The 27,806-nt window shown below is 44.0% G+C and overlaps 1 protein-coding gene across 4 annotated transcripts in view; it reads left to right on the top strand.

The window, feature by feature from the left end:
* Positions 1 to 21,991, top strand: part of LOC139384945 (SH2 domain-containing adapter protein F-like) — a 131,029-nt gene extending 109,038 nt beyond the window's left edge. For 2 of the 4 annotated variants that reach the window (XM_071129888.1, XM_071129887.1), the window contains 3 exons: positions 12,686 to 12,863; positions 13,078 to 13,197; positions 20,237 to 21,991. In XM_071129888.1, the coding sequence (XP_070985989.1) occupies positions 12,686 to 12,863; positions 13,078 to 13,197; positions 20,237 to 20,423 (485 nt within the window). In that variant the 3' untranslated portion in view covers positions 20,424 to 21,991. Of the gene's footprint in view, positions 1 to 2,321; positions 2,487 to 12,685; positions 12,864 to 13,077; positions 13,198 to 20,236 lie in introns of all 4 variants that reach the window. The other 2 variants (XM_071129886.1, XM_071129885.1) reach the window with 2 other exon arrangements.
* The last annotated feature ends 5,815 nt before the right edge of the window (positions 21,992 to 27,806 follow it).

Genomic DNA, 27,806 nt, shown 5'->3' with positions numbered 1-27,806 from the left:
AGACCCTTCTATCTGGCACACAGTACTGCACAGTATGTGTGACTTGGATAGGCTGTGGATAGAGGCACCAGAGATTAAACTAAAAAATGTCTCTTCTGAGTTTCAGTCTCTCTTATCACCTCAGCCTGAAAAATTAGGATGATGAATTGGCCCCCATTGCTCCCCAGTCCCAGGCGGGTCACTTCACACAGTGTCTCAAAGCAGCGTGTCGAGGCCTTAAGATGCACTCATCTGTGCCGCAACATAACATCCAAGCCAAAATGTATTCAGAAAAGGCTCTTGGGCTGACAGCAAATTGAAACAGGTTATAGGGTAAGGGAAAAATCAGACACCCGGAGGTTTGAAGACTGCAACTGTACTTCTGCCACTTGAATCAGTTTACCTTTCTTTTAGAAGTGGCTGTGTGACCGCTCACCTCATTATTGCACTGTGCATCTGAGCAGAGCTGAGCTGACCAACCTGTAAGAATTGGCTTTTCATCCTCAGAGCAAGGCTGCGTGACACTGCAACGCCTGCTACTCCCAAAACAATTACATGCTAACCTGGAATGTGAAATGAGAATTCAACTTTTAAATCGCTCAGTGGTGAGGCATCCCAAGGCAGGAATTTATTATATTAGCTGCTAGAGCTCTGACCTCTGTCCCAACCCTATACCTCTGTCTCATTTGCCTTTGTCTGAGAACCAGGGATAACTCTCTCCGCTATTGGCTGTCATAGTGAGGAAAGGACACCGTCCTTGGTGAGGACACCATTAAAGTGAGGACACTTCATTCCGAGAACGCCATTCATAGTGAGGACTCCATCCTCATATGAGCCCTTATTACATCAATAGTCCTGCAGCAACGTCACTCTCACCCTGCCACCACGGCACTAAGGCTGAGGTCTTTAATTGCTTGTCCAACTGAATATTCTCTGTTTTCCCTCGTCACCTGCTGAGCTGATTCCCCCTTCCTCATTAGCATGTTCTGCATCCCAGCTTTTTCCTGCAGGCCAGAACATGGACAAGTCAATAATGTGTCCGTTCAACTCACAGAAGAAAAGCTAGTTTCGCAGCCTATAAAACCTGGCGACATCCAGGCGACAGTCAACAAACTCCCAGCTTTTATTTTTTCATCAGTAGTGGAAGCAGCAGTCACTCCATCGCCTGAGGTGGGAGATTCTAAATTAATGGCTTACTTGGCATGAGGATAGTAAAGAATTCCTTGGATTAGGGGTTGAATGTCATTGTTTTTCAGACAATGGTTAGACCGGAATGTGTTTGAACTAAACCATTCTGTGGTGTGTTCTTTTCTACTTTCAACAATGCATCTTGCTGCAACTACTACTATTTTATGAGGGCGATTCAGTGATGAAACATAACACCAGGGCTCTATTTGTTTATCCAGAGAACGATTCCGTTGCACCATGTTTCTTTATTAGCCACTGCAGCAAACAGACCAGCAGCTCCCTGGTGGATAGGGAGCCTCCTGTGCTATTAAACAAGTGGGCCATTCCTAGTGAAAGATGGGCCGGCGCCCCAGCACTCGATTTACTCTGGTAATACTCCCATCTGGACATGAACGATACATTACTGAGGGGCTAGGTCTGCCAGGTGCCCCCCGCCATTACAATGCATTCCACTGTGTCTGGCTCAAGGAGAGAATCTTGTATATTGCCCTTTATCTTATTGTGGAGGCAGTTTCAGACTTTAACTCCGTTATGAGCCATACCAGAGCTTGTGTTGTCCGTGAGGCTTTTCACACTAGCCAAGTCATGCTCAGGTCCACTCAGGTCTTTGATTCTGTTTTAAAACCCTCGTTAGTAGCTCTCTTCAGCCACTTTCCCTGTGAAACCCAGAGCGTAATTAATGACTCTGACCCGCAGTTGAAAATTCCCCCGGGTTGACTCCTTGTAAAACGTCAAAGAAACATGTAGAGGCAAAGTGAGCAGGTCAAAGGCCAGAGTCTGTCTGTCTCAGGTAAAGTAATATTCCTTCCTTTTCAGTCCTGCTGTCTACTGGTTTCCCCTGCTGTTCCATTGACTATGCTGTGCTATACTAACCTGACCTGTACCTGCATGGGATGCTACTGTCCTGCATTTCTCTTACTCTGCCCTCTTCTGTTTTCCCCTTTTCCCCTCATCTGTCTCTCTTTATCTTTCTCTGCCTCTCTACCCTTTATCTCTCTCTGCCTCTCTACCCTTTATCTTTCTCTGCCTCTCTACCCTTTATCTCTCTCTGCCTCTCTCTCGTGTTTTCTCTCTTCTCTATCTCTCTGCCTCTACCTCTCTCTCGTCCACTCCTTCCCTCTTGCTCCCGTCCTGGTGACCTGGGCTGCCTGCAGTAGAGATTAAAGTGATCAAGGATCTGCCGTGGCCCCCTCCTGTCGGCCAGCTCAACCACAGTCCTCCCCTGGCCCTGCTGGAGGGGGTGGAGTCACCCCCCGCTCTGCCCCCCCAGCCAGCCCAGCACTCCCCTGGACACACTGCCTGTGACCAGCACCACCATGGTGGGTTTTGTTGTCCCTGTTCTGTCTGTTCATCCCACCACCATCAGAGAGGCTCACCCAGCGCCCCTCATCAACAATGTCCCCTTGCCTCTCTCTCTCGCCATATCCATAACCATATCTCATTTCCATTGCTCATCCTCTTCATCCTGTTCCCTGATAGGCTACTGTACTGGTGAACTGTCATTGTCTGTTAAAGTTGAGAAATGACAAATTGCGCGGGCGACAACATACCATACAGTTGTAAGACAACATTCCATTCACTATGACAACCTATGAAAACAGTGTCAGCCAGTTTACTGTGTGACCTCATCGAGTGAGGAGGAAGTGATTGATCAGCTCTACAGTATCTTTAAATCAGTTTGACGGCTCACATGATCTCTGTAATAACTGCCCTTTTCCATCTGGATTACATATGACAGAAAATCACTAGCACTAGTCCAGGTTGTGTGGACGAAGACTCATTACTTTTAATGGCGCTGAATTGCCTTCTGAATGGGTAATTGGAAGTGTATGTGACCCCTAATGCTACTGTCAACATAGTCATAACTGTTCCCCCTGCTCGCAGCTCTTTATAGATCATACTTTCAAACCCTTGATTAAGAACCCATTCAAATCCCAAAGTTTACTACTGTTTATTTTGGTGAGAACACAGTGTCTGACCTTGTTCTTATAATGCTCTGTGACCAAATAATAACCCTATTTCAGACTTCTGGACTTGAGTCACATGACTTGGACTCGACTTTGACTTGATACTGATGACTTGAAATTTCCTGACCAGGTTTTGTAATGTTTTGTCACTCGTTTTGTGTCAGTCTCCACAGATTATGCTCCATGCAGCAAGAGACAGTAGCCGCAGCATCGCCCTTGCAAAAAAAAAAAAGAAACATGCAACAGATTGGCTAGTGAAACACACACTTGGCCCTCTGATTGGACCAGCAAACTGTCAACTGACAACAAGTCCGGTGCACTAGTGAACAGATTGCTGATTTGCTGTACAGCTATAGGATCGGGTGCAGCATAAACAGCAAATTATAGGGAGAGGATTGCCATAATAAATAAATATGCAGCTCCAAAAATATTTTGGTGATCAATAATATTGACTGTTTACTTTGTTAGCTCACAAGCAATGGAACATCAGGCAACAATTAGATCTACTAGCCATTTAGTATGTCAAAATGGCTTGAAATGTATTATTTACTTATGAAGCTTGCGTTTGTAATTTGTTAAAAGGAATTATTACTGTGGCGAGGACACACCATAGTCTCTCCACTTGAGCTCTTCATACTCCTGCCAGAGAGTCTTTGTTTTCTTGCTTTCACACGTTTAAATGCGCTAATATGCTAAATCTATTTTCCGTATATAATCCTACAATGTTTACTGGTGTTTCATCATTCCGTCCCATACCGTTTATTGCCACACGTAGGCATTTCTGTTTCATGTTTGATTTAGCCTACCATTTCTTACCCTCTTCCCTTTATTGTGCACAGGAACGTTCGCAAGACTCCTGAGGTAGAAGTTCTGTTTATTTAATTCAATGTATGGCTTCCTTTGTTCATATTTCCCGGGTTGCGTCCGACTTCCGTGTGCCTGTGTCCTATGTCTCAGTCATTCTGGTTGTGCGTAATAGGAGCGTAGAAAAGGCTACGTGGCCTGCGCGCCATGCTATGTAGTCAGTACGTTGAAGAAGATAAACGATTGTTCCATGTATGAATGGTTTTGAAATGAATAGTCATTAAGTCTGATTAAAACAAATGTAACAATGTGGAAATTGCTTTTTACATTGTAGAACCAGTTTATTGACTGTAATTGCCAATTGGGTAATTATATGGTCCTGGGAGTGGTCAAGCGCCTATACAGTATGTACACTACCTTTCATAAGTTTGGGGTCACTTAGAAATGTCCTTGTTTTTGAAAGAAAAGCAACAAAAAAAATTGTCCATTAAGATAACATCAAATTGATCAGAAATACAGTTTAGACATTGTTAATGTTGTAAATGACTGTTGTAGCTGGAAGGCTAATTTTCAATGGAATATCTACATAGGTGTACAGGGGCCCATTATCAGCAACCATCACTCCTGTGTTCCACTGGCACGTTGTGTTAGCTAATCCAAGTTGATCATTTTAAAGGCTAATTGAAAACCCTTTTGCAATTATGTCAGCACAGCTGAAAAATGTTGTTCTGATCAAATAATCAATTAAACTGGCCTTAGACTAGTTGAGTATCTGGAGCATCAGCATTTGTGGGTTTCATTATAAGCTAAAAATGTCTAGAAACAAAGTACTTTCACCTGAAACTCATCAGTCAATTCTTGTTCTGAGAAATGAAGGCTATTCCATGCGAGAAATTGCCAAGAAACCGAAGATCTCGTACAATGCGGTGTACTACTCCCTTTACAGAACAGTGCAAACGGGCTCTAACCAGAATAGAAAGAGGAGTGGGAGGCACTGGTACACAACTGAGCAAAAGGACAAGTACATTAGAGTGTCTAGTTTGAGAAACAGACTCCTCAACTGGCAGCTTCATTAAATAGTATTCGCAAAACACGAGTCAACAGTGAAGAGGCGACTCCGGGATGCTGGCCTTCTAGGCAGAGTTGCAAAGAAAAAAATAAGCCACTTCCAGCTACAATAGTAATTTACCACATTAACAGTATATACACTGTATTTCTGATCAATTTGATGTTATTTTAATGGACAAAGAAATGTGCCTTTCTTTCAAAAACAAGGACATTTCTAAGTGACCCCAAACTTTTGAACTGTAGTGTACCTGTTTCAGCTCCTGTTAGATGGATTCAGTTTGGTTTCTCAAGGGGAGGCTGTACAGTCTTGCCTAGTCTTTACCTATGTCCATTCAGATAGGACAGTTTATGCCTCAAACAGAAGCCATTTCTTTTGGGCTGTGTATAGTTGGTAAATCTACTCTTTTATATTTTGTATTATATGGTGCTTTCACCATTGGATCACCAAGACCTGTAAACAAATCTACACTCTGAGCACATCAACCTGCCTTGCCTTCTGCTGATGTCATGCCCTGGCGACTGCTACAAGATCCCTATTTTACAATTACATCATCTAAATGTGTTGTAGACAAAATTATAAAAAGGGCTGCCTGGTAGTCTCAATAAATAGACAAAGATTTGCAATCATTGCATGTATAGACACATTTTTAACTTGACTTAAAAAAAACGTGTCTCAACTTGACTTCCTCTTAAAATGCACAACTTGGACTTGACTTGAGACTTGGACCTTGTGACTTGACTTCTTCTTAGAATGCACAACTTGGACTTGACTTGAGACTTGGACCTTGTGACTTGAGACTTGCTTGTGATTCTATTAATAGAGACTTGGTCCGTTTCCTATTAAGAAGCCTCCGTGTGTTTGCCGATGTTTGCAGCTTATCCACAGCTCTACAATCAGTAACTAATTATCCAGGGAGAGAGAGAGAGGAGAGGGGCCATGTGTAGCAGAACTCATACCCAGACTGAGGCTCTGTACTCCCCTGGTAGTGTAGAGGGGGAGTACTACTGTAGAGAGACCAATGGAGGCTGAGGTTTAAATTTGAAATGTATTTAATGCCCTTCAAACTGTTCTATCCATTCCATTCCAGCCATTACAATGAGCCATCACCAGACAGCCAGACAGCGGGCCAGTAAAATGAGCTGGCTGTGTTCTGAGGGTGAGGACAGGCGGATGGATGATTTATGCCCCATAATGCCTTGGGAATGGCTGCACTTCCCCAATGCGTGGGATATGAGTGGGTTTTAGTGTGGCGTCTGGCTGAAAGAGGATCCTCTCTCTGTCTCAACTCCCACTACATCACATGGGTCAGATGTTGGATATAGAGACTAGGGGTGGGGCCTCTCTAACCTTCCTGTGAGTACAGGTGCCTGCCTCTTGCCTCCTGTCGCCTCTGGCTACAGGCAAACAGGAGAAGATAGTAAGAGTAGGTAGAAGTTGTTCCTAACCACTGCTACAGTGCCAGATGTTTTGACATCCTCCTAATGGTTAAAGTTGGGTGTAGGGTAATTAATCTGATCCTAGAACTGTTGGGGGCAAAAGCCATTGCTCCTCCTGGCCCTAGCCAGGTCTCCAGGCTACAAGTGTTACCAGGGCTATTATGATATGGACCTGGATAGAACAGTGTCCAGTACAGCCGAACAGAACCTGTCTCACCAGTTCAACATCATTATCATATTTAAATATTGCCTGACAGCCGTGACAGTACAGATATTACATCTGCATATAAATAGAAGACCGATTCCTTTGTCTGGATGTAATGAAGAGCTTTTGCCTTTGTTTTCTGATGTGAATTGATTGTCTGGGCGTTCAGGCCATTCTTTTACCTTCTCTTCCCTCTGTCTCACTAGAATACAAACAATGTAATTAAAATATTTCATTTTTGTTCAAGGAATCTGCATGCATTTGCCTTTGGAGGATTGTTCCTTTGTCTTTGGAAAACTCATCAGAACACGTTTTGGAATTTGATAGAAAAATAACGTGCCTTGATGTTGAACTCATCAGAGAATAAGACCATTGGGCTCAGCAAATGTGTTTCTATATAATCCTTTCAACCGATCCTATTCGACTTCCCCAAGCACAATATACTCTGGATGTCAACAAAATGCAGTGGTTTTACAAGCTGCTCGTTCTCTCCCATGGCAGTGTATGGGTTCATGGTTTGATGCTCACAATGTGTCATGCATTTCAATGAGCCTTCAGACCTGTTAATCATTTCACACGTCAAGCTGGAATTATTAATTGTAAGCCTGTAATACAGTAGTAGATCTCAAGCTTTCCCCACTGACCAGTGAACTCACTCTTTGATGGAAGTACCATTTAGTAAATGAGAATTAATTAGCTGGCTTAATAAGTAAATGTGCTGTGTGGAAGGTGGGTGGTAGTAGTGAGTGGTTTTCAGCTTGCTGAATTCCTTTGTCGCTCTCTCTCTATTCCCCCCCCCCCCCCCCCTCCCTCCTCTCTGCTCTGGGCATGTTCTGGTCCTCCAGATGTCCCTTTGACCTTTTGTGGCCTGCGTTTATCTAAGTCCCAGCCAATCAGCTCCCTCTCTCCATCTCCCTTGCTCTCTACCTCCATCCCCCTCCCTCCATCCCTGCAGCCTGTGTTTTGTTGGGAGCCTGTAGAGGTAGGTGGAAGGCTGGAGAGGGTGGGCCCTTCAACCATCCATCACCGTCTGCCTGACAGTTCAATCTGATACCGAGATTCCATTTGCTCTGCTTTACATGCCACAGTACAGGTCGTGTAGACAGGCTGGCAGACGCACACACAGAACGGCGTGTTTGTAAGTCACTCTAACTGCCCCACAGGGCTCGTTACCTGTGTGCCAATCCTCTCTTCAACCTCCTCTTGTCCGTTCTGAGTGTGAGCGGTGGAGAATGAAAGGGAATGAGTTTGGGCTGAATATCACCAGGTATCAGCCAAACTATAATACCACTGCAGCTCCAGCTATTGTGGGGGAGACGGTTGGCAATCATAGAAGACACGGTCTCTTCACACTCAAACAAATAAAATGGTCGCTTTTTGTTGTTGTTAGTGGTTCACTCCTTAGTAATGCCTCTTTTGAAGCAATGTGCATTGCCTCTGAAAAGGGCCTGTTCTGACTATAAAGTGGTGAACACCACGGAGGATTGCCATTCACTCTGCCTAGGTGGAGGAGTCGAAAGCAAGAGAATAACAATTATTTAATCACATTGAGCGGGTTCCTTGTGGATCTGATGTTACTGTAGATGTCAGAGTTTAATTGAGGTGTTTTGAGTGTTTAGGAATTAAAGTATTAGGCATAATTAAAGGGGGAATTGAGAGCTCTGACTAGGGCTCAGGTGAACGTCAGTCTAAACTATCACGATCAAGCCATTAATAACAGACTTTAGTGCTGGTTCATATTCCTTCATAGACCTGGAATGTAGACAGACATTTGCCAATGTCATGTACTGGTATGTGATCGCTGATAGCATCAGAGCGTGTTCTGTCTGCCACGGTGATGACGGGTAGCTGACCGAAAGTGACAGAGGTTTCCTCACATGGGAACTCCTCGTGTTCTGATAATACTCTCCCTTTCACAACACACACTCACATATCCAACACCAACATACACATATACGCCCAGAGCACAGGGGGTTGGTGGCACCTTAATTGGGAGGACCGGCTCGTGGTAAAGACTGATACACCAAACACACGGTTTCCAGGTATTTGATGCCGTTCCATTTACTCTGTTCCGGCCATTTATTATGAGCCATCCTCCCCTCAGTAGTCTCCAGTGGTTCAGAGATACAAGGGACATTGTTTTTATAGAGCTAGGGTTTTGTTTTATTAATTAAAGAGGAAACAAAATATATAGACTACAGCAGTCCCTCTCCTGCTCTCTCTCTCTCTCTGACATTATTGCACACAAACACACGCAAGCACATACTCAGGGGAAGATTTGCTGCAGAGCTACAGATTGGCTGTGTCTTGGCTGACATGGTGTGGGACGCTGCAAACACGCATCTTTTCCCACCCGGTCAGTCTCCATGGAAACACTATCTCACACACATATACCTTAAACATATACAAAGAGAGCTACTTGTACCGTTTACAGAAGCAGATGACATTTGTGTGAGAATATATCCTCCATGGAACAACAGAGAGTAGTAAAACAAATAATTTGGCCTCGTTTATACTATACAATGTGTGTCATCTTCAGACTCAATTATGTATCAGTGTAAAAAAGTGAAGAGTGCAAAAACACCATTATCATTCTGTATAACCAAGCCATTGAACTGGTTTGCGTTTCACTAAGGCTGTGTTTACACAGGCAGTTCAATTCAGATTTTTATTTATTTTTGCTACTAAATGGTATTTTGACCAGTCATATCCTTTGGCAATTAATTCAGAAAAACATCAGAATTGGGCTGCCTGTGTAAATGCAGCCTTAGCTTATTAGAAGTACTGATATGTCATTCACATGAACAATAGATATTAGGTTAAGGGGAACCCCTGGTGGCCAGTGGTGGAACAACATGATCATATATGCTTGAGCTTTGCCAGTGGTAAGCACATGCTGTGCATGCTTCAGGGATGCTCAGAATAGGTTTCTGCTGTTCAGTATGGAGCTTAGCATCAGGAAGACAGTTAAATGCTTCTAGTTGTGCATGTCAGGCATTTACATTAAGTTGTTTACTGGAAGACATCTACGTGTATTAATACACGTAAGAGTTATTATACACTGAACAAAAATATAAATGCAACATGCAACAATTTCAAAGATTTTACTGAGTTACAGTTCATATAAGGAAATCAGTCAATTGAAATAATTTCCTTTGGCCTAATCTATGTATTTCACATGACTGGGAATACAGATATGCATCAGTTAGTCAAAGATGCCTTAAAAAAAAAAGAGAAAGGGGCATGGATCAGAAAACCAGTCTGTAACTGGTGTGACCACCATTTGCCTCATGCAGCGCGACACATCTCCTTCGCATAGAGTTGATCAGGCTGTTAATTGTGGCCTATGGAATGTTGTCCCACTCCTCTTCAATGGCATTGCAAAATTGCTGGATATTGGCGGGAACTGAGATCCCAAACATGGCGGGAACAGAGCAACCCAAACATGCTCAATGGATGACATGTCTGGTGAGTATGCAGGCCATGGAAGAACTGGGATATTTTCAGCTTCCAGGAAGTGTGTACAGATCTTTCTGACATGGGGCCATGCATTATCATGCTGAAACATGAGGTAATGGCGGCAGATGAATGGCACGACAATGGGCCTCAGGATCTCGTCACGGTATCTCTGTGCATTCATATTGCCATCAATAAAATGCAATTGTGTTTGTTGTTAGTAGCTTATACCTGGCCATACCATAACGCCACTGCCTTCATGGGGCACTCTGTTCACAACGTTGACATCAGCAAAATGTCTGCCATCTGCCTGGTACAGTTGAAACCGGGATTCAGCCGTGAAGCGCGCCATTGGCCATCGAATTAGTATTTGTCCACTGAAGTCTGTTATGCCTCCGAACTGCAGTCAGATCAAGACCGTGGTGAGGACGACGGGATGAGCTTCTCTGCGACGGTTTCTGACAGTTTGTGCAGAAATTCTTTGGTTGTGCAAACCCACAGTTTCATCAGCTGTCCGGGTGGCTGGTCTCAGACAATCCCGCAGGTGAAGAAGCCAGATGTGGAGGTCCTAGACTGGCGTGGTTACACTTGGTCTGCGGTTGTGAGGCCAGTTGGATGTACTGCCAAATTCTCTAAAACGACGTTGAAGCTACTTATAGTAGAGAAATTAACATTCAATTTCCTGGAAATTGCATGCTCCCTCAACTTGAGACATCTGTGGCATTGTGTTAGAGTGGCCTTTTATTGCCCCCAGCACAAGGTGCACCTGTGTAATGATCATGAGGTTCATTCCGCTTCTTGATATGCCACACCTGTCGGGTGGTTAGATTATCTTGGCAAAGGATAAATGCTCACTAACAGTGACATAAACAAATTTGTGCACAAAATTTGAGAGAAATAAGCTTTTTGTGCGTGTATAACATTTCTGGGATCTTTTATTTCAACTCATGAAACATGGGACCAACACTTTACATGTTTCGTTTTATACTTTTGTTCAGTGTATAATGGTGGAAGGACTGTAAGGACTCTCAATGTTACAATAGCTTTACAGAAAGTGAAACGCTATCCTTTGACTGGAGGTGTGGTCTAGACTAGACAAGCGTATTCCTCCCCATCGACATGTTGTGATTCCAGTGGCTCTTGTCTGTCTGTCTGTCTGTCTGGAGCTGTCCACTCAGTGAAATTAAAGCCAGGCCTGGAGTGAGATTAGCCCTTGAGATGAGTGGTGGCGGGGGGCATGCAATCACAACTAAGAGTATGCTAAATGAACTGCTTCCATCAGAGGCTCAACGTTTGATGTTGCTCCACTCCTCTTGAAGTCCTAAAGCGGTCTTCAGCATTCTGGCAGTGACAGACCCTGGTAATGTGTTTTGATGTTTGGAGGGTGACCTCAGTTTACTGCTGGGGGGTAGCAAGGCCAAGGCAACTGGAAATGGGTCTCTTTCCAAAGGATGGTGTGACATCAACTACAGGAATGAGCTGTGGAGTAAAACACCCCACCCCCCACCCCCTCTCTCCTGTGTCACTGTCTCTGACCTCTAACCGCTGACCACAACAAGGAAGTTCTGAGGTTTCAACTTCTACTCCTGGTCCCCTCCCACGCTCTGATCTCACATCAGACTGTGTAAATAGGGAGATTGAGTAACTTGTTTCTGATTGTTCTAAAAGCAACTCTCTGACCTCTAGCGTTTAGTCAGGGTCGTGTCACTATTTAGATGGATCACCTCCAAGGGAGCCTGTCTATTCTACAGTTAGTGACCTTGGCACTTTTCAAGGCCTGGCTCAGTGATTAGCCCAGACTAGTTTGTACATGTTGTGTTTTCCCTCCCGTCTGGCACAGTGTGGCTGGATTGATTTCTGTCTCGCTCTGCGAAGGTCCTTGAGAGGGATGTGTTGTACAAAGTGGTGGTGTGTGCGTTTTAAACACTGAGGCATGGTTGTCTCCTCTCATTAACACGTCTCACTTCAGCACAGCACATACAAGCCAGGAAAGACCAGGAGGAATCATGAATAATAAGTCACAGCAGCTCTGTTTTTCACAGATATGCCTGAAATTTAGAACACATGCTTCTCTGAACTCAACGCCACTTTAGTTTAATTGCTTACAATTGACGAGTACAGGAAACACAAGATGGACTTCAATGGTCAGTGTGTTAAAGCTAGAATCCTTAGTTGCTACATTTTGGACTTAATAATATATATACCCATTGATTCTTGAAGTATATAATTTCTAAATGTCTCATGAGCTGAGTTCAACTGTCATACCTCATCAGACTCATATCAGCTTGTTTTTACTCATTTTGTAAACAATATAAATGTAGGCAAACACCGAATAGCCTCAAAACATTGTTAAAACTATAATTTTGATGTCATGGGTGGTCTGTACTTGCATCCATAGCTCTGTCTATGAATTTGAGGGGTTACATTACTCGAAGGCCCATCCCTTAGCTATTTACAAAAAACGAGGCAGGGTGTTCAATGTTCCAAGGCTGATACTTGAAATGTCTCCAGGATGTCTCTATTGAGATGCTGTTGTATTGTGATGCTCATATCTGGCGGTGTCTCCTTCATTTACTTACAGTCCAGTTTGAAGGGGCGGAGAAGTCCAGAATGTCGCCCACCAGGGAGGGTAAAGGAGGGCGTCCGCCCCGCATCCACTCCAGTTGCTGTCTGGTCAACACCAAGATGACCTCTCTGGACCACTGCAGTGCTGCTCTGGGGGAACGCATTGATCCCTCCATGTCCCTGGAGAGCCAATTGTAAGTCATCCTCCCCTACTGTCTTTCTATCCACAGAATTATAATGAGTAGTAATTCTATTCCTGTGATTCTCTCCAGGGATTTGGGATTTTTTGTGTTGGTGCTTCTGAGGTAGAGCTGTGTGGAGATATTTGATTGTCTTTTGACGTTAGATAACAGGCACTTTCTCCATTTGAAGCTCTGTTTTATCCTCCCTCTTCTCTCCACCCTGTAGCTGGTACCATGGAGCGATCAGCAGGATGGATGCGGAGTCTCTGCTGAGGCTGTGTAAGGAGGCCAGCTACCTGGTGAGGAACAGTGAGACCAGCAAGAACGACTTCTCCCTCTCACTCAAGTAAGACCCTTCCCATACATACTGTCCACTACACACAAGTAATCAGTGTACAGTTGATGACACCCCACCCTCTCACACACACGGGAGAATATACAGCACCCAGTACCCGCAGTGCTTTCTAACTTATTCCACATTTTGTTGTTATTCAACATTTATTGTATAGATTTCATCCATTTTGATTTAATCCACATAATGCCCCATATTAACAAAGTGAAAACATGTTTTAAAAAGGTTTGCAAACTTATTGAAAATTAAATACAGAACTATCTCATTTACAGAAGTATTCATACCCCTGTGCTGACACTGCAAATTGAGCTCAGGTGCATCCAATTTCCTTTGATTGTCCTAGAGCTGTCGCTACAACTTGATTGGAGTCCACCTGTGGCCAATTCAATGGTTTGGACATAATTTAGAAGGAAACACACCTGTCTATATAAGGTCCCACAGTTGACAGTGCATGTCAGAGATGTCCATAGATCGCCGAGATCGAATTGTGATGAGGCATACACTACCGTTCAAAAGTTTGGGGTCACTTAGAAATGTCCTTGTTTTCCTCAACTGGCAGCTTCATTAAATAGCACCCGCAAAACACCAGTCTCAACATCAACAGTGAAGAGGCAACTCCGGGATGCTGGCCTTCTAGGCAGAGTTCCTCTTTCCAGTGTCTGTGTTCTTTTGCCCATCTTATTCGTTTATTTTTATTGGCCAGTCTGAGATATGGCTTTTTCTTTGCAACTCTGCCTAGAAGGCCAGCATCCCGGAGTCGCCTCTTCACTGTTGATGTTGAGACTGGTGTTTTGCGGGTGCTATTTAATGAAGCTGCCAGTTGAGGACTTGTGAGGCGTCTGTTTCTCAAACTAGACACACTAATGTACTTGTCCTCTTGCTCAGTTGTGCACCGGGGCCTCCCTCTTCTCTTTCTATTCTGAATAGGGTCAGTTTGCGCTGTTCTGTGAAGGGAGTAGTACATAGCGTTGTACGAGTACTTAAGTTTCTTTGCAATTTATTGCATGGAAAAGCCTTCATTTCTCAGAACAAGAATAGACAGACGAGTTTCAGAAGAAAGTTTTGTTTCTGGCCATTTTGAGCCTGTAATCGAACCCACAAATGCTGACACTTAGGCCTGAATGCAAAGCACTAAGTCTGGAGAAAACAAGGCACAGCACATCACCTGTCTAACCTCATCCCTACTGTGAAGCATGGTGGTGGCAGCATCATGCTATGTGGATGCGATTCAGCGGCAGAGAATGGGAGACTGGTAAGGATAGAGGGAACAATGAATGGAGCCAAATACAGGCAAATCCTTGATGAGAGCCTGCTTCAGAGTGCAAATGACCTTGGACTGGGGCGAAGATTTTCTTTGCAACAGTACAATGACCGCAAGTATACAGCCAAAGCAAGGCTGGAATGGCTTCAGAACAAGAATGTGAAAGTACTTGAGTGGCCCAGCCAAAGCCGAGACTTGAATCCCATTGAAAATCAGTGGAAAGATGGAAGTTGCTTCTACAAAGTATTGACTTTATGTAAATTAGTTATTTCATTTTCAATACATTTGCAAACATTTCAAATTTTGTTTTTGACTTTGTCATTATGGGTTACTGTGTGTAGATAGGTGAGAAAACAATCACCTTAATCAATTTTGAATTTAGGCTGTAACACGACAAAATGTGGAATAAGTCAAGGGGCATGAATACTTTCTGATGGCACTATATACAATTTACACACACACACACACACACACACACACACACACACACACACACACACACACACACACACACTTCACTGAGGGTGTTCACGGGTTATCATAGAGTAGAGTTCTATAGATAGAGTGCCAGTTCAACACACAGTACAGCACCATTATTCTGCCTCCAGGAGTCTTCCTCACCTCCTACCTACCTGCTGACTGTCTCTTCAGTATGGTTATACATGTCACCTTTAAGAACCCTGTCCTTCCTACATGATGCCCTCCCACCTCCACCAGGTAACCTCTCTGGTGCTCTGATTTGCTGACTTGCCCAGAACTGAATTCATAATGCCCCCCTGGCTGACCTCTGCCCCCTGACTGTGACCTGGCCAGCGGAGAGTCCAGGGGACAGGCCCTGATTGGTTTAGTCTGGTCGGACATTTGGCTGGAGGGTAGCTTAAAGGGTCTCGCTGCACAGCTGGCACTCACCTCCGCAAGGCAGTCACATGCCATCGACTCAGAGGCTCTGAGGGCTCACACGACCGCAGGGAGCCAGCCAACTGATGAGTGTCAGCGGGCTGCCATTTCCCGAGCACACAGCAATACCTGGCTGAGAACCATTTCACCACAGGGGCAGAGAAAGTGCCTCTGATATGAGCTGCAGAGAGGATAACTGCTTGAGTTATGGAAGACAGTTCTACAGTATTATTGTCACCTTTCTTCAGATACAAACTGGCATTTGTGCTCTCTTGTCGTTGGCTTTTTTTTTGCTTATTCACAATAAAGCACACATCTGTTGATAAAATCGGTGATAGATTAGATACATTGCAGCAGGGGGGGAAACCGTTCCTGGTTCTGAGGACGCTCCTCGTCAGTCAGCTTTAGGCTCATCTCTACTGGCAGGAGGAGATGATACTGTCCAGAGCTGCTCCACTGCTCCTCACACTGACTGACTGCTAATTTCATTACCAGAGCTCTGGGACTCTGCTCTGGCCTGTCTGGGGGGACACACAAGGAATTAGACTGGTGGGCTTGATTGGGCAGACAGTGCTGGGCCATTGGCTGGACTGTCTGGTGCAGTAGGCTGGTAGGCCTTATTGGACAGACAGGGCTGGGGTTGTTTGGGGAGACTTTATTTAACTAGGCAAGTCAGTTAAGAACAAATTCTCATTTACAATGACGGCCAAACCCGGACGACGCTGGGCATATTGTGCGCCGCCCTATGAGACTCCCAATCACGTCCGGATGTGATACAGTACGGATTCAAACCAGGGACTGTAGTGATGCCTCTTGCACTGAAATGCAGTGCCTTAGACTGCTGCGCCACTTGGGAGGCCACTGTGACACATCCCATGCTGTGTCTGAGGGGGTGTAGGAGAGGAGTGTTGTTGATCTCCAGTATGAGCTGTCCTTCTCATTCAGCCCACGCACTGTGACCTTTCAGCCAGCAGCACTGAACCTCTGACCCTGTCAATCCAGCTGGCTCCATGGCCAGTCACAGTGGAAGAAAGTCATATTGACTCTGAGTTCAAAGTTCCAACACATAGACTTCTGAGTGCGTCTTGGTCCACCAATGTCCACCAATAATGGGACTAATTGTGTCAGTTCCAGAAAGAAGTGATGGAATTAATTGTTCCGTGTCTGTGTGCTTGTGAACCATAAATCATAGTTGTGTAAAAGGCTGTTTACAACACTCTCTTTGTTGGACCTCCTGCACAGATCAGTGGAGATGTCATCCACCCAGGGCAGAGGGCAAAGGCAGGAAGGCAGATATTTCTAAACAGTTCTCTGGTGTGTGTGGTGGATCATGTGCCTGTGTCCTGCCAGCATGACTGTGTTTGTTGTGCAGTACTGGTAGGAAACAGAGGAGGCTGTAGGGTCATTCAGATCAACCCAGTAAACAATCAGCGGGTTGATTCATGGATTCGGCAGTGGGGAGGGGGTGATACAGAGTTCAGTCTGCTCATGTTGGAGCCTCCTGCTTCCTAGAAACCTCTGTGGCAGAGGCTTGAGACCCAATGTGTAGGCCATATATGTTGGAAGATGCTGAAACCTCTGTGGCAGAGGCTAGAGACCCTGTGTTTAGATACTCCATGACTGGAGCTGCTGAAATATTCATGAGGCCAAATCGGCGGCACGTTTGTGCTTTGCATCATTGATGAAGGCCCAGACTTTCACTGACCGTGAATCTCCAGAGCCTTTTGACAGGGAGAGAGGGTACCTTGTCTCTGTCTCTCCTCCTCTCTCTGAAGAGGAGTGCTCTTTTAGGTGCATAAAACACATTTAGCCTTTCACTGGTCTCTGAGTGGCTTAGCTCCCCCTCTTCCCCCCAGGGGAGGGTTTTACACAGCTGGTTTTACGGGCTGACTGAGGTAGAAAATAAACCGTTGAAAGAGGAAAACAAAGATTTATGCAACAAAATGTGTTGATGCTATAACACATGGGAAACTAGAAAGCCTTGGAGTTGTAGAAAGAACAACAAAATCTCTCAGCGTTGGCAGTTGAACTCATGTCGGGAGAGGCAAACATGTCTCCGAAAAGTGTCCTCGTTTTGTCTTTCTTGTGAGAGACCGGGATCTCCCAGTGAGGGCTCTTCTAGTTTGTTATGGAGTACGTGGTTCAGTGCACAGTTCAGTGCGTTTTATTAATGCATGTATTCTTCTTGGATATTACCACAACTGGAATGGTTCCCAAATGAAACACGACAACAACACAGTTTCTTACAGTATAGTTGACCTATAATGAGCAGCACCAACCACATTCTTGTTTTTAAAATCCCTCTAAACCACGAGGAACAGGTGTGGTCATGTCCTGATCATGTTAGTGATCCTTCCAGGCAGACACACTCTGTTTGTGGCTGCCGCAGTACGTATTAAACCCGGAAGAGTGGCTATTCAGGACAATTCCTGTCCCACAATGCTTCTTAAGGTCAAGGCTTTCTTTCTGGATCATTATCTTCTGTTGGGTGAGTTTTGGCTTCTCTGAAGCCATGGATTTATTGCGTTGAAGCATCATTCATGGTGCAGTCTAATATATGTAGAGATAAACGATGATGGCTGTCAGCCTATTTCTCTGCTTGAAGGATGAGCGGGTTCAAGTGAAAGTCATAGACCCCGGTGAACAGGACACCAGACCTCCAGAGTGAAATGAATTCCGATTAGACAATAAAAAAGCGCACAACTAAATAGGATACGATAACAAACACAAAATGCCCAGTCTGGTCAAAAATAGCCCTACATTTCTGTTATCAGACAGCGGTGGTCTGTTGCGCCGTTGTCTCAGTCTCCACGGAGCTGAAACGCGATAAGTGTAGCTAAACGCTGACGGGGAAGGAAATCTTAGGAGGATTTCTAAAATGTTCCTATTGATGTGTTTAGCTTTTTAAGTGGTGTGCTCGTGTAACCCAAGGCCTGTCTCCTCAAGCTGTTGATGAATCAAACTCACTTTACCTTCAGAGTGGCCTCTCCTCTCCTGGTCCAGCTTAAGAAGCAGCAACACAGTGACTACATCCCAAATAGGAAACAGGGTGTAATTTGGGATGTAGGCAGTGAACAGTCTGTGTGACTAGAGATATCTGTCCTCATCTACTCCAACCAATAAACTTTGATTTGATGAACATCCTGGTAATGACAGAGATGTATTCAACTGGAGGAGCTGGCTGGCTGATCAGGCTCAGTGATGGAGGAGGCTGAAACTAGCTGTATTTACTTCACTTTTATAGCAGCAGAGAAACCCTGCAGTCCTCTCCCTCAGCTCTCTTATAAAACGATCATCCACCTCTCCGCACGCTAGATCCTCTCAATCTCCCTCGTTTCTTTTACGGTCTCTGTCTCCCCCTCTCCGACTCCTCTCTCCTTCTACCTCCCCCTCTCTAACCATACTTTTAGTGCAGCAACTATACACGTCAAGGCTGTGACTTGCCAGTCGTACAGCAGCAGTGTGTTGACATGAGAGATTTCTTGTTGACTGTCCTTCATGGTCCTTACTAGTTTCACCGTGTCACACTAGGGTTTTATCTCTTGGTTCATGGACTGATGAAAGATTTGACTCACAAAAAGTATTTGCCTCTGATGTTTTGAGAAATGTCATTTTTAATGGTTATTGTCCCTTAATTGAACCTGTTAAGTTTCTCCTTGATCCTAATGTTGGTGTTTTCTCCATGGCTTTGTTTCTGTTGGTGTCTTAGTGAGATAATATGACTTCAGGCTTTTCAAATGCAATTATAAGATAACGGAAGATGCCCAGCAAGTTGTGCTTTCTGCTGATAATGGACACACACACACACACACACACACACACACACATACACACACACACACACACAGACACACAGAGACAGACACACACACACACAGACACACACAGACAGACAGAATGGCTTAGAACACATATTTCCATCTTTGAATGCCATTCCCCGCATATGGGAACAGGAAGTTATTGCAGTCCATCACTGTCTGGCTGTTATTCCACAGTTTTATTTCTGTTGACAGGAGAGGTGACACCTGCTCTGCTAAATATTGTATATATACTTTTCCTAACTGTGTAAGTCCTCCAGGTGAGCTGATTCTGCAGTATCTTGGGCATTGCACAATGCAAACAGAAGAAAAAACATTCTCTGGGGACCATGAGTCAGTGTGTGCTCAGTGCTTGACACTAACCTGATGCTGTGTGTTTGGCTACTTGTTGCAAAAAAGGTTTCTGATAAATGGTCTACTGAGGACTTTTCCTCTAGCCCTTCTCCCCCTCTACCCCGCTCTCTTTCACCCCTCTCCCCCTCTTCCTCACTATCTCCATCTTCCTCTATATCTCTTTGTCCCCCTCTACCTCAACATGTCCCTCTTCCTCTCTCTCTCGCTCTCTCTCTCTCTCTGTCTTCTCTCTCTATCTCTTCTCTCTCTATCGCTCTCTCTCTCTCCCTCTCTATCTTTGACCTCTCCCTCTCCTTGTATGTGATAAAAGGCCCGTGTCACTGCCATCCTCCCTGCAGTATAATGGGTTTTATACAGCCACATTTCTCATTAAGACAAGGCTCCAGAGCAGGAGATTACTTAAGAGCTGCAAAGCACACAGATCCAAGGCTCCGGCTCAGCCCTAGAAATACTGTAGGGAGCACAGCCCAGGGAGCTTTTCATTTGCTCTGCATTTATTAACTGGTGTAGCCTAAGTGATTCTTCCTGGCTGCTCATTAGACTAGTAGCACTCTCTATTTACAGTATATAGGAGTGTGTACAGTATATGACTTGGGTTCTAAACCCAATTGTACTGCATCACCTGGGAATGATCTGTCACTGTACCGCTGGGAGATAAAGCACTCAATGTTTAGAGCTGATATTGTTTTCTCTCTCCCTCTAGGAGCAGCCAGGGCTTCATGCACATGAAGCTGTCAAGGACGAAGGAGAACAAGTACATCCTGGGTCAGAACAGCTGTCCCTTCGACAGTGTCCCCGAGATCATCCACTTCTACTCCAGCCGCAAGCTGCCCATCAAGGGGGCCGAGCACATGTCCCTGCTCTACCCCGTGGCCATCAGAACACTATAGTGACATGGCCTTCCCCAAAGGTCACACAGGGGTCAGATGCCCTCTCCTGCCACCTCCCCTGGGAAACCCTGTCGCTCTGCCTATTTCCTTCTGTTTGATTGGTCTGAAGGACAGAGTTCAAGTTGGCGGAGGAGGCAGGGATGACGAGGATAATGCAGCTCACCGGTCATCACCTACCTGATCCCAGACCTGCTATTACCTTTTTTGTTTGTATTTTCTACAACATTATCATTGCATCACTGACTGAAACATCATCTGCAAGCATTGTTTCACTGATCCCACAGCTGCTTCCTCAACAGTGCCACTTTGTACCCATCTCTTCCACACAAGACCTGTTCATATTGGATTTGGCTCCATGTTATGCTGAAAGTGTAATGTTTGTTTAGTGAGAGGAACCTAAAGATTGTAATGTCCTTATAAAGGAAGCAGGGAAGGCAAATTCATGTATTGGGGTTATATATGGGCACTCTACAGTGGCTGGCAAACTCAATAAACATGCCCTGTGTGAATACTTTCCCAGTCAGTGCAACAACAGTTTAGTGTTTAAGTGCTGTACGGTCTGCAGACTGACGTCTCTGTCTATTCCCGGGACTGTATTTCTGATATCCTTCACCACGGGTGTCCCATTGGTAGGACAGTGTAAGCACAGCTCTGGTTTGACAGTCAGCAGACTGATAGATGGATCACTACTATATTACACAGCAGTAGCACCATTGGCTAAATGAGCCAGAGATGGGCGCCTAGTCTCAAAATGGTCCAAATTACCTTCCCAATCCCCCATCGTAGAATATCTTTGCATGGGTAGAATGGAATATGCCTGCATTGTCTACCTCAGAAAATCAATTTCATTCGTGAATCTGCAGATCAATAGGTACAATGGGATTGCAGATATTGATCCAACCCCCACCATGCGACTCCTATTCCCAACAAATTGCATCTATGGTTTAAGAATATGTTTTTGCATAAACCAGTCACATGTTTTTGTTTCTTTTTTTTTTTTTACTACATTTTACAGATCAGCATTTGTATGTATAGTCACTATGAAATTGTGTGATGTCAGTAACAAATGTTTGGTTAATGCCTTATAATGCATGGGTTGAATCAGTCGGATTAGATCCGCTGACTTCTAGAGTTCTGCTTCTTTCAACGATTGTTCTGTGACTGTAATTTATTCTGGGGTAATTCTTCTTATTACAGATGTGTTACTCCTCTCTGTGAAGGCCTGACTCGTGGCATCCAGCCCTCACTATTCTCTGCCATGTGATCGTGTTTGGCCAGAGCTTAAATACCCCGGACCTGGTCTCATATACTGTGGTGTTTCGCTTTGTGTTTTAGTCAGTTCTGCTTCATGTGTCCAACTGCCTCTGTGGCCTGACTCTGGTGGCCTGACTGAGACACTGATGAGTAATGGTGTCTCGTGACCAATGGGATTGTCAAGCCTCACATAAAGACTGTAGAAGCCCCATGGACCAATCAGAGGACTCAATTTTCCTAAATGAACCCTGACCTCCAGTCTGTCATAACCCCTCTATTTGTTCGAATTATTTAATACACACATCTCAAAATTGGTTTCTTATTCAGTTCACTCTTGATTTCCTCCATTGTCTCTGTGTTCTATCCTCTACCCACACGACTCTTATTCTGGTACAGACCTTGAGGTTAGAGACATTGCTTGAAGCCTCTCTTTGTTCTTGGAGTTTGACTTCTCTCCTGAACTAGAGGGACTGACGTGTCCTTTAATCTTATCGTTTACAAGGAGAGTGCTGAAGCATGCTATGCAATCCCATAGCCAGTAGGTGGCATCATTGCAGATGTGGAAGTCTAAGGCTGTTTTCCAACTGACATTTCCAAAGAATTAAGAGAATCATACAGGTGTTTGCTGGAGGTGAATTGATTCTGTTGGTAAGTTAAAGGACCAAGTAAAGTAGGGTTGCATACAGCAGCAGTGGTTCCCAACCTTTTTCAGATAATTAACCACCAACTGAATTTTGCTCTGCCCGGAGTACCTCTGAAGTACTATACCCCTATGTGCATTTTACCAGTAGACCTATGGTCTCACGAGTCTTCTAAAGTATATATATATATATATATATATATATACTGTGTGTGGATTGATGTGTAAAAAAATATTTAACACATTTTAAAATAAGGCTGAAACAAACTGTTTAAAAAGTGAAGGGGTCTGAATACTTTCAGAATGCACCGGACATATGTACATACATACATATATATATATATAGTACCAGTCAAAAGTTTGGACACGTTTTTTTTCTTTATTGTAGAATATTAGTGAAGATATCAAAACTATGAAATAACACATATGGAATCATGTAGGAACCAAAAAAGTGTTAAACAAATCAAAATAGATTTTAGATTCTTCAAAGTAGCCACCCGTTGCCTTGATGACAGCTTTGCACACTCTTGGCATTCTCTCAACCAGCTTCATGAGGAATGCTTTTCCAACAGCCTTGAAGGAGTTCCCACATGCTGAGCATTTGTTGGCTGCTTTTCCTTCACTCTATGGTCCAACTCATCCCAAACCATCTTAATTGGGTTGAGGTCGGGTGATTCGGCACTCCATCACTCTCCTTCTTGGTCAAATAGCCCTTACACAGACTGGAGATGGGTCATTTTGGGTCATTGTTCTGTTGAACAACAAATGATCGTTCCACTAAGCACAAACCAGATGGAATGGAGTATCGCTGCAGAATGCTGTGGGAAACATGCTGGTTGTGTGCTTTGAATTCTAAATAAATCACTGACAGGGTCACCAGCAAGCATCCCCACACCAAAACACATCCTCCATGCTTCACAGTGGGAATCCATGCATGCAGATATCATCCGTTCACCTACTCTGCGTCTCACAAAGACACGGCGGGTGGAACCAAAAATCTAAAATTTGGACTCATCAGACCAAAGTACAGATTTCCACCGGTCTAATATCCATTGCTTGTGTTTCTTTGCCCAAACAAGCCTCTTCTTCTTATTGGTGTCCTTTAGTGGTTTCTTTGCAGCAATTCGACCATGAAGGCCTGATTCACGCAGTCTCCTCGGAACAGTTGATGTTGAGATGTGTCTGTTCCTTGAACTCTATGAAGCATTTATTTGGTCTCCAATCTGAGGTGCAGTTACCTCTGCTGCAGAGGATAACTTCATTAGAGGTAACTCTGGGCCTTCCTTTCCTGTGGCGGTCCTCACGAGAGCCTGTTTCATCATAGCGCTGGATGGTTTTTAAGACTGCACTTGAAGAAACGTACAAAGTTCTTGACCTTCATGTCTTAAAGTAACGATGGACTTTAATTTCTCTTTGCTTATTTGAGCTATTCTTGCCATAATATGGACAAGGGCTTTTGCCAAATAAGGTTATCTTCTGTATACCACCTCTACCTTGTCACAACACAACTGATTGGCTGAAATGCATTAAGAAGGAAATACATTCCACAAATACAATTTTATAAAGGTACACCTGTTAATTGAAATGTATTCCAGGTAACGACCTCATGAAGCTGGATGAGAGAATGCCAAGAGTGCAAAGCCGTCATCAAGGCAAAGGGTGGCTACTTTGAAGAATCTCAAATATAAAATATATTTACTTTTTTGGTTAGTACATGATTCCAAATGTTGTATTTCATAGTTGATGTTTTTCACTATTATTCTACAATGTAGAACATAGTAAAAAATAAAGAAAAACCCTTGAATGAGTAGGTGTGTCCAAACTTTTGACTGGTACTATATATATATATATATATGTATGTATGTACATATGTCCGGTGCATTCTGAAAGTATTCAGACCCCTTCACTTTTTAAACAGTTTATGTTTCAGCCTTATTTTAAAATGTGTTAAATATTTTTTTACACATCAATCCACACACAGTACCTCATAATGACAAAGCAAAAAAACAGTTTTATTTATACATATTTTTATTTATTTAATTTACATAAGTATTCAGACCCTTTTGCTGTGAGACTCAAAATTGAGTTCAGGTACATCCTGTTTCCATTGATCATCCTTGAGATATTTCTACAACTTTGAGTCCATCTGTGGTAAATTCAATTGATTGGACATGATTTGGAAAGGCACACACGTCTATATAAGGGCCCACAGTTGACAGTGCATGTCAGAGAAAAAAACAAGCCATGAGGTCTAAGGAATTGTCTGTAGAGCTCTGAAGAAGGGATTGTGTTGAGGAACAGATCTGGGGAAGGGTACCAAACAATATAAACAAATATATACGTTTGCATAAATGTCTAAATTTGTTTTTGCGTTGTCATTATGGAGTATGGTGTGTAGATTGATTGGGGGGGGGGGGGGGGTGTAATCCAGTTTAGAATAGAATAAGGCTGTAACCTAACAAAATGTGGGAAAAGTCAAGGGGTCTGAATACTTTCCGATTGCACTACATGTCTTAAGAATGTTCCTGTGTGGTAGGGATGAAACATTTGAAGAAGAGGATATTTAGTCAGTGCTGCTGACAGACGCATGTTACTGTAGGCAAGGTCCCACGTACGTTGTCCACACTGCCCAGAGGAAGACCCCTCGCCTGGCTAGAAGGAGGAAGGGAGGGGACTCTGGAAGGCAAAGAAGGGGCTTTGTCTCAATCAGCAGATTCACTGTTCACTTTGTTATGTCTCTGTGGGAACCTGAAATAGTCCTTCTCACCCTCAGAGAAGTGTTGTGTTGTGTGTGCGCATTGCCATCAGCCATTGACTTACTCTGTGATTTTAGTGCTTTTGTGTACATTTTCTTCCCATGTATGTATGCACTACTAACATATCTGTACAGTCCCTCATCGCCAAATGTATATACTGAATGTATTGTATGGGGACATAGAGGCATCAAGTTTCAACCTAAATAAAGTAGAGTTTATGAGTCCAAAACCCTCTTGTCTGTTGGCTCTTTCTTGATGCTGCAACAAACGTTACAAAAAAAAAAAAAGATAATCCAAAAGATGTTTTTAACTCCATACCGTTGTGGTTACCAGTTACCATGGTACGGGTCTATTCAATGGTAAGTGCCATAGCGCTACTCTCTGTTGGTTGACTCAAAGACAGGGTATTGAAAGAATAGTAAGAGAGGATAAAGGCACTGACGTCGACCTAGTAGTGAATGGTCATCTGCTCCACCACGCGATCCCAACCCTGTTCTCACTGCACACCGTCCGGCCGTGATGATATTATAGTGATTTAATTAACTGACCCAAGATCTGTACAGAGGAAATGTATTAATTGCTGTATAAGCCAAACACGGTCTGAGTCGGTCTCTAGCGTCTTTCTTCGAGAGCATACTTAATTCATGAATTAATAAACGACTACAGGAGAGCTCTGAGAGACAGAGAACAGCGGTTGAGATTACAGAGAACACACCCTGAGCTTTGATGGTGATGGTGCTAGAGAATCCTTCATTTAAACACACGGGCACAGCGTGGCTTTAACAAGCAGACCAGACAGCCTTGGGATTCAGGCCACATGGCTTTGATGCTCTTTCTGCTCCTGAAAAGGAATCCGTGTTCGTTAGCGTGCTCCTCTCCCCAGCTCTTCTCCTGTTGCCTCCTGTTGTTAGGTGGGGCTAGATCAATGTGTAAACATCCTTTCAGAGCCTCACAATGGAGCCAAGCTGGCCTATAAAGTCTACAGTGTTTTCTATTACATACAGCTTGTATGAAGAGACAGAGGGCAGACAGATGGATGTTACCACCGACAACCAAAAGCAATAAGGATAAGGCAGGGAATGTGTGATCCACTTCCACCTCTTTTATGAAAATGTGGAGAAATATTTTCCCCACACAAGGTCGACATAAATCTAATTAGTTGATACCTGAACAGGAGTGTGTTAATATACTCTCCTGAGAATCCACCCAAGGTGATTCAGGGTATTGCTGTTTTGTTTAGATTAACGTATAAATCTTATTCAGACACTCTTATCGTTCTCTACCACACAGCATCTCCATGGCGGTCCTTTCTACTGCTCTGGAGAGATGCATCATTTCTAACCTTTCTCCCACTGCTGCGATATCACCCTCTCCCAGGGTTAAAATGCCCACCAAGGGTTAAAACACCTGAGAGGAAATGCATCAAAGTGTCCTTTGGTGGACAAAAGAGCACCCACAGGCCTGAAAGACATGGCTTGAAAGCAGCAATGAACGCATCCATTCCACAGATGGATAGAAAAAAATGGCCCTTGTCCATCACCAACTCATTTCATATTCAGCCCAGTCATGCCTGGCAGAAAGCAATCTCAGGTAAACAGACTTGATGCTAATAACACATGAACTGCATCGTTTAAAAAGACAAAAACAAAATGGGGAGACAATAAAGCAACTCTCCTCCAATTCCCTTCTGACACGTGTGAGGAGGTGACCCGAAGTGAAACCTGCTATTATTCTGCAGTCTCTGGCAGTTAGATTAACTTAGCTTTTACTCTGCTTTAAATGGTCTATTATGGATGCAAAGAGTTTTGCACTGTGTAGACATACAGTATAATTAAGTAGGACTGTCCTAATCCATCCCCTGAATCTACAGGTCAATGTCGTGTTGGACAATGTGGATAGTTCTGTCTGCTGCATAGCAAGGCCACTATACTCAGAAACACCCAGCCAACAGTCTCTATGTAATTTATTGTCCTTGTTTTTGAATTACAGCTTCTTCCAACCAACTATGTTGTCGTAACAGTGGTTTAGATGAAAGAGAGCTGGAGCAGAGTGGTGCAGAGCTTGGAGCTGCTGTACTCATGAAAGGTACTTTTCTTCGGGGCCATGTGAACCAGCTATGAACCTGGGTTGAGTCGCTGTGTCTGCAGTCTGCATATAGTCGGGCATTCACAGAGGAGCAGAATACATGAGAGAAGAGGAGCTATAATGACCTGAGACTCTGGGGGACAGGGGTAATGGGGAGAGAAAGGATGGGAGGAATGACTGTCTTCCCCTATTTCCCTGCATTTATTCTGTCCCTCTACTGTTTTAGTCAAACATTAGTTACTCACCCGATTAAGTGCCGTTTCCTACCCAGCCAAGACAATGCCTTCCTCCACAAAGAACACCCTATTTTCACCGTCATCCTCCTAGGTCCCACACAAGCCTGTCTGCATGGACAGAAGGGAGAGAGAGGTCACTATACAGCCACAGGTGTATAGTGTGACTGAACAAATCTGTCTGGACAGCACCTTCTTTCACCTCCATTTTGATGTCAGGGGGCAGACGAGGAAAGCATTTCATCGTCTTTGCGTTGTCCTCCGAGTGGAGAAAATAAAGCGAAAGAATGTGTGTAACCTAAACGTAGTGCAATGACAGCAAACTGTGAAGATGTGCAATGTGATTACATATCCCCATCTGAATCAGATAAATGAGTCTCCATGGCAACTTCCCTGGATGTTGTGACAGTATATT

This window comes from Oncorhynchus clarkii, chromosome 26 (assembly GCF_045791955.1).
Source record: "Oncorhynchus clarkii lewisi isolate Uvic-CL-2024 chromosome 26, UVic_Ocla_1.0, whole genome shotgun sequence".
Taxonomy (NCBI): domain Eukaryota; kingdom Metazoa; phylum Chordata; class Actinopteri; order Salmoniformes; family Salmonidae; genus Oncorhynchus; species Oncorhynchus clarkii.
Note: the sequence above shows the minus strand (reverse complement) of the source record. Positions and strands in the feature narration are given on the sequence as shown.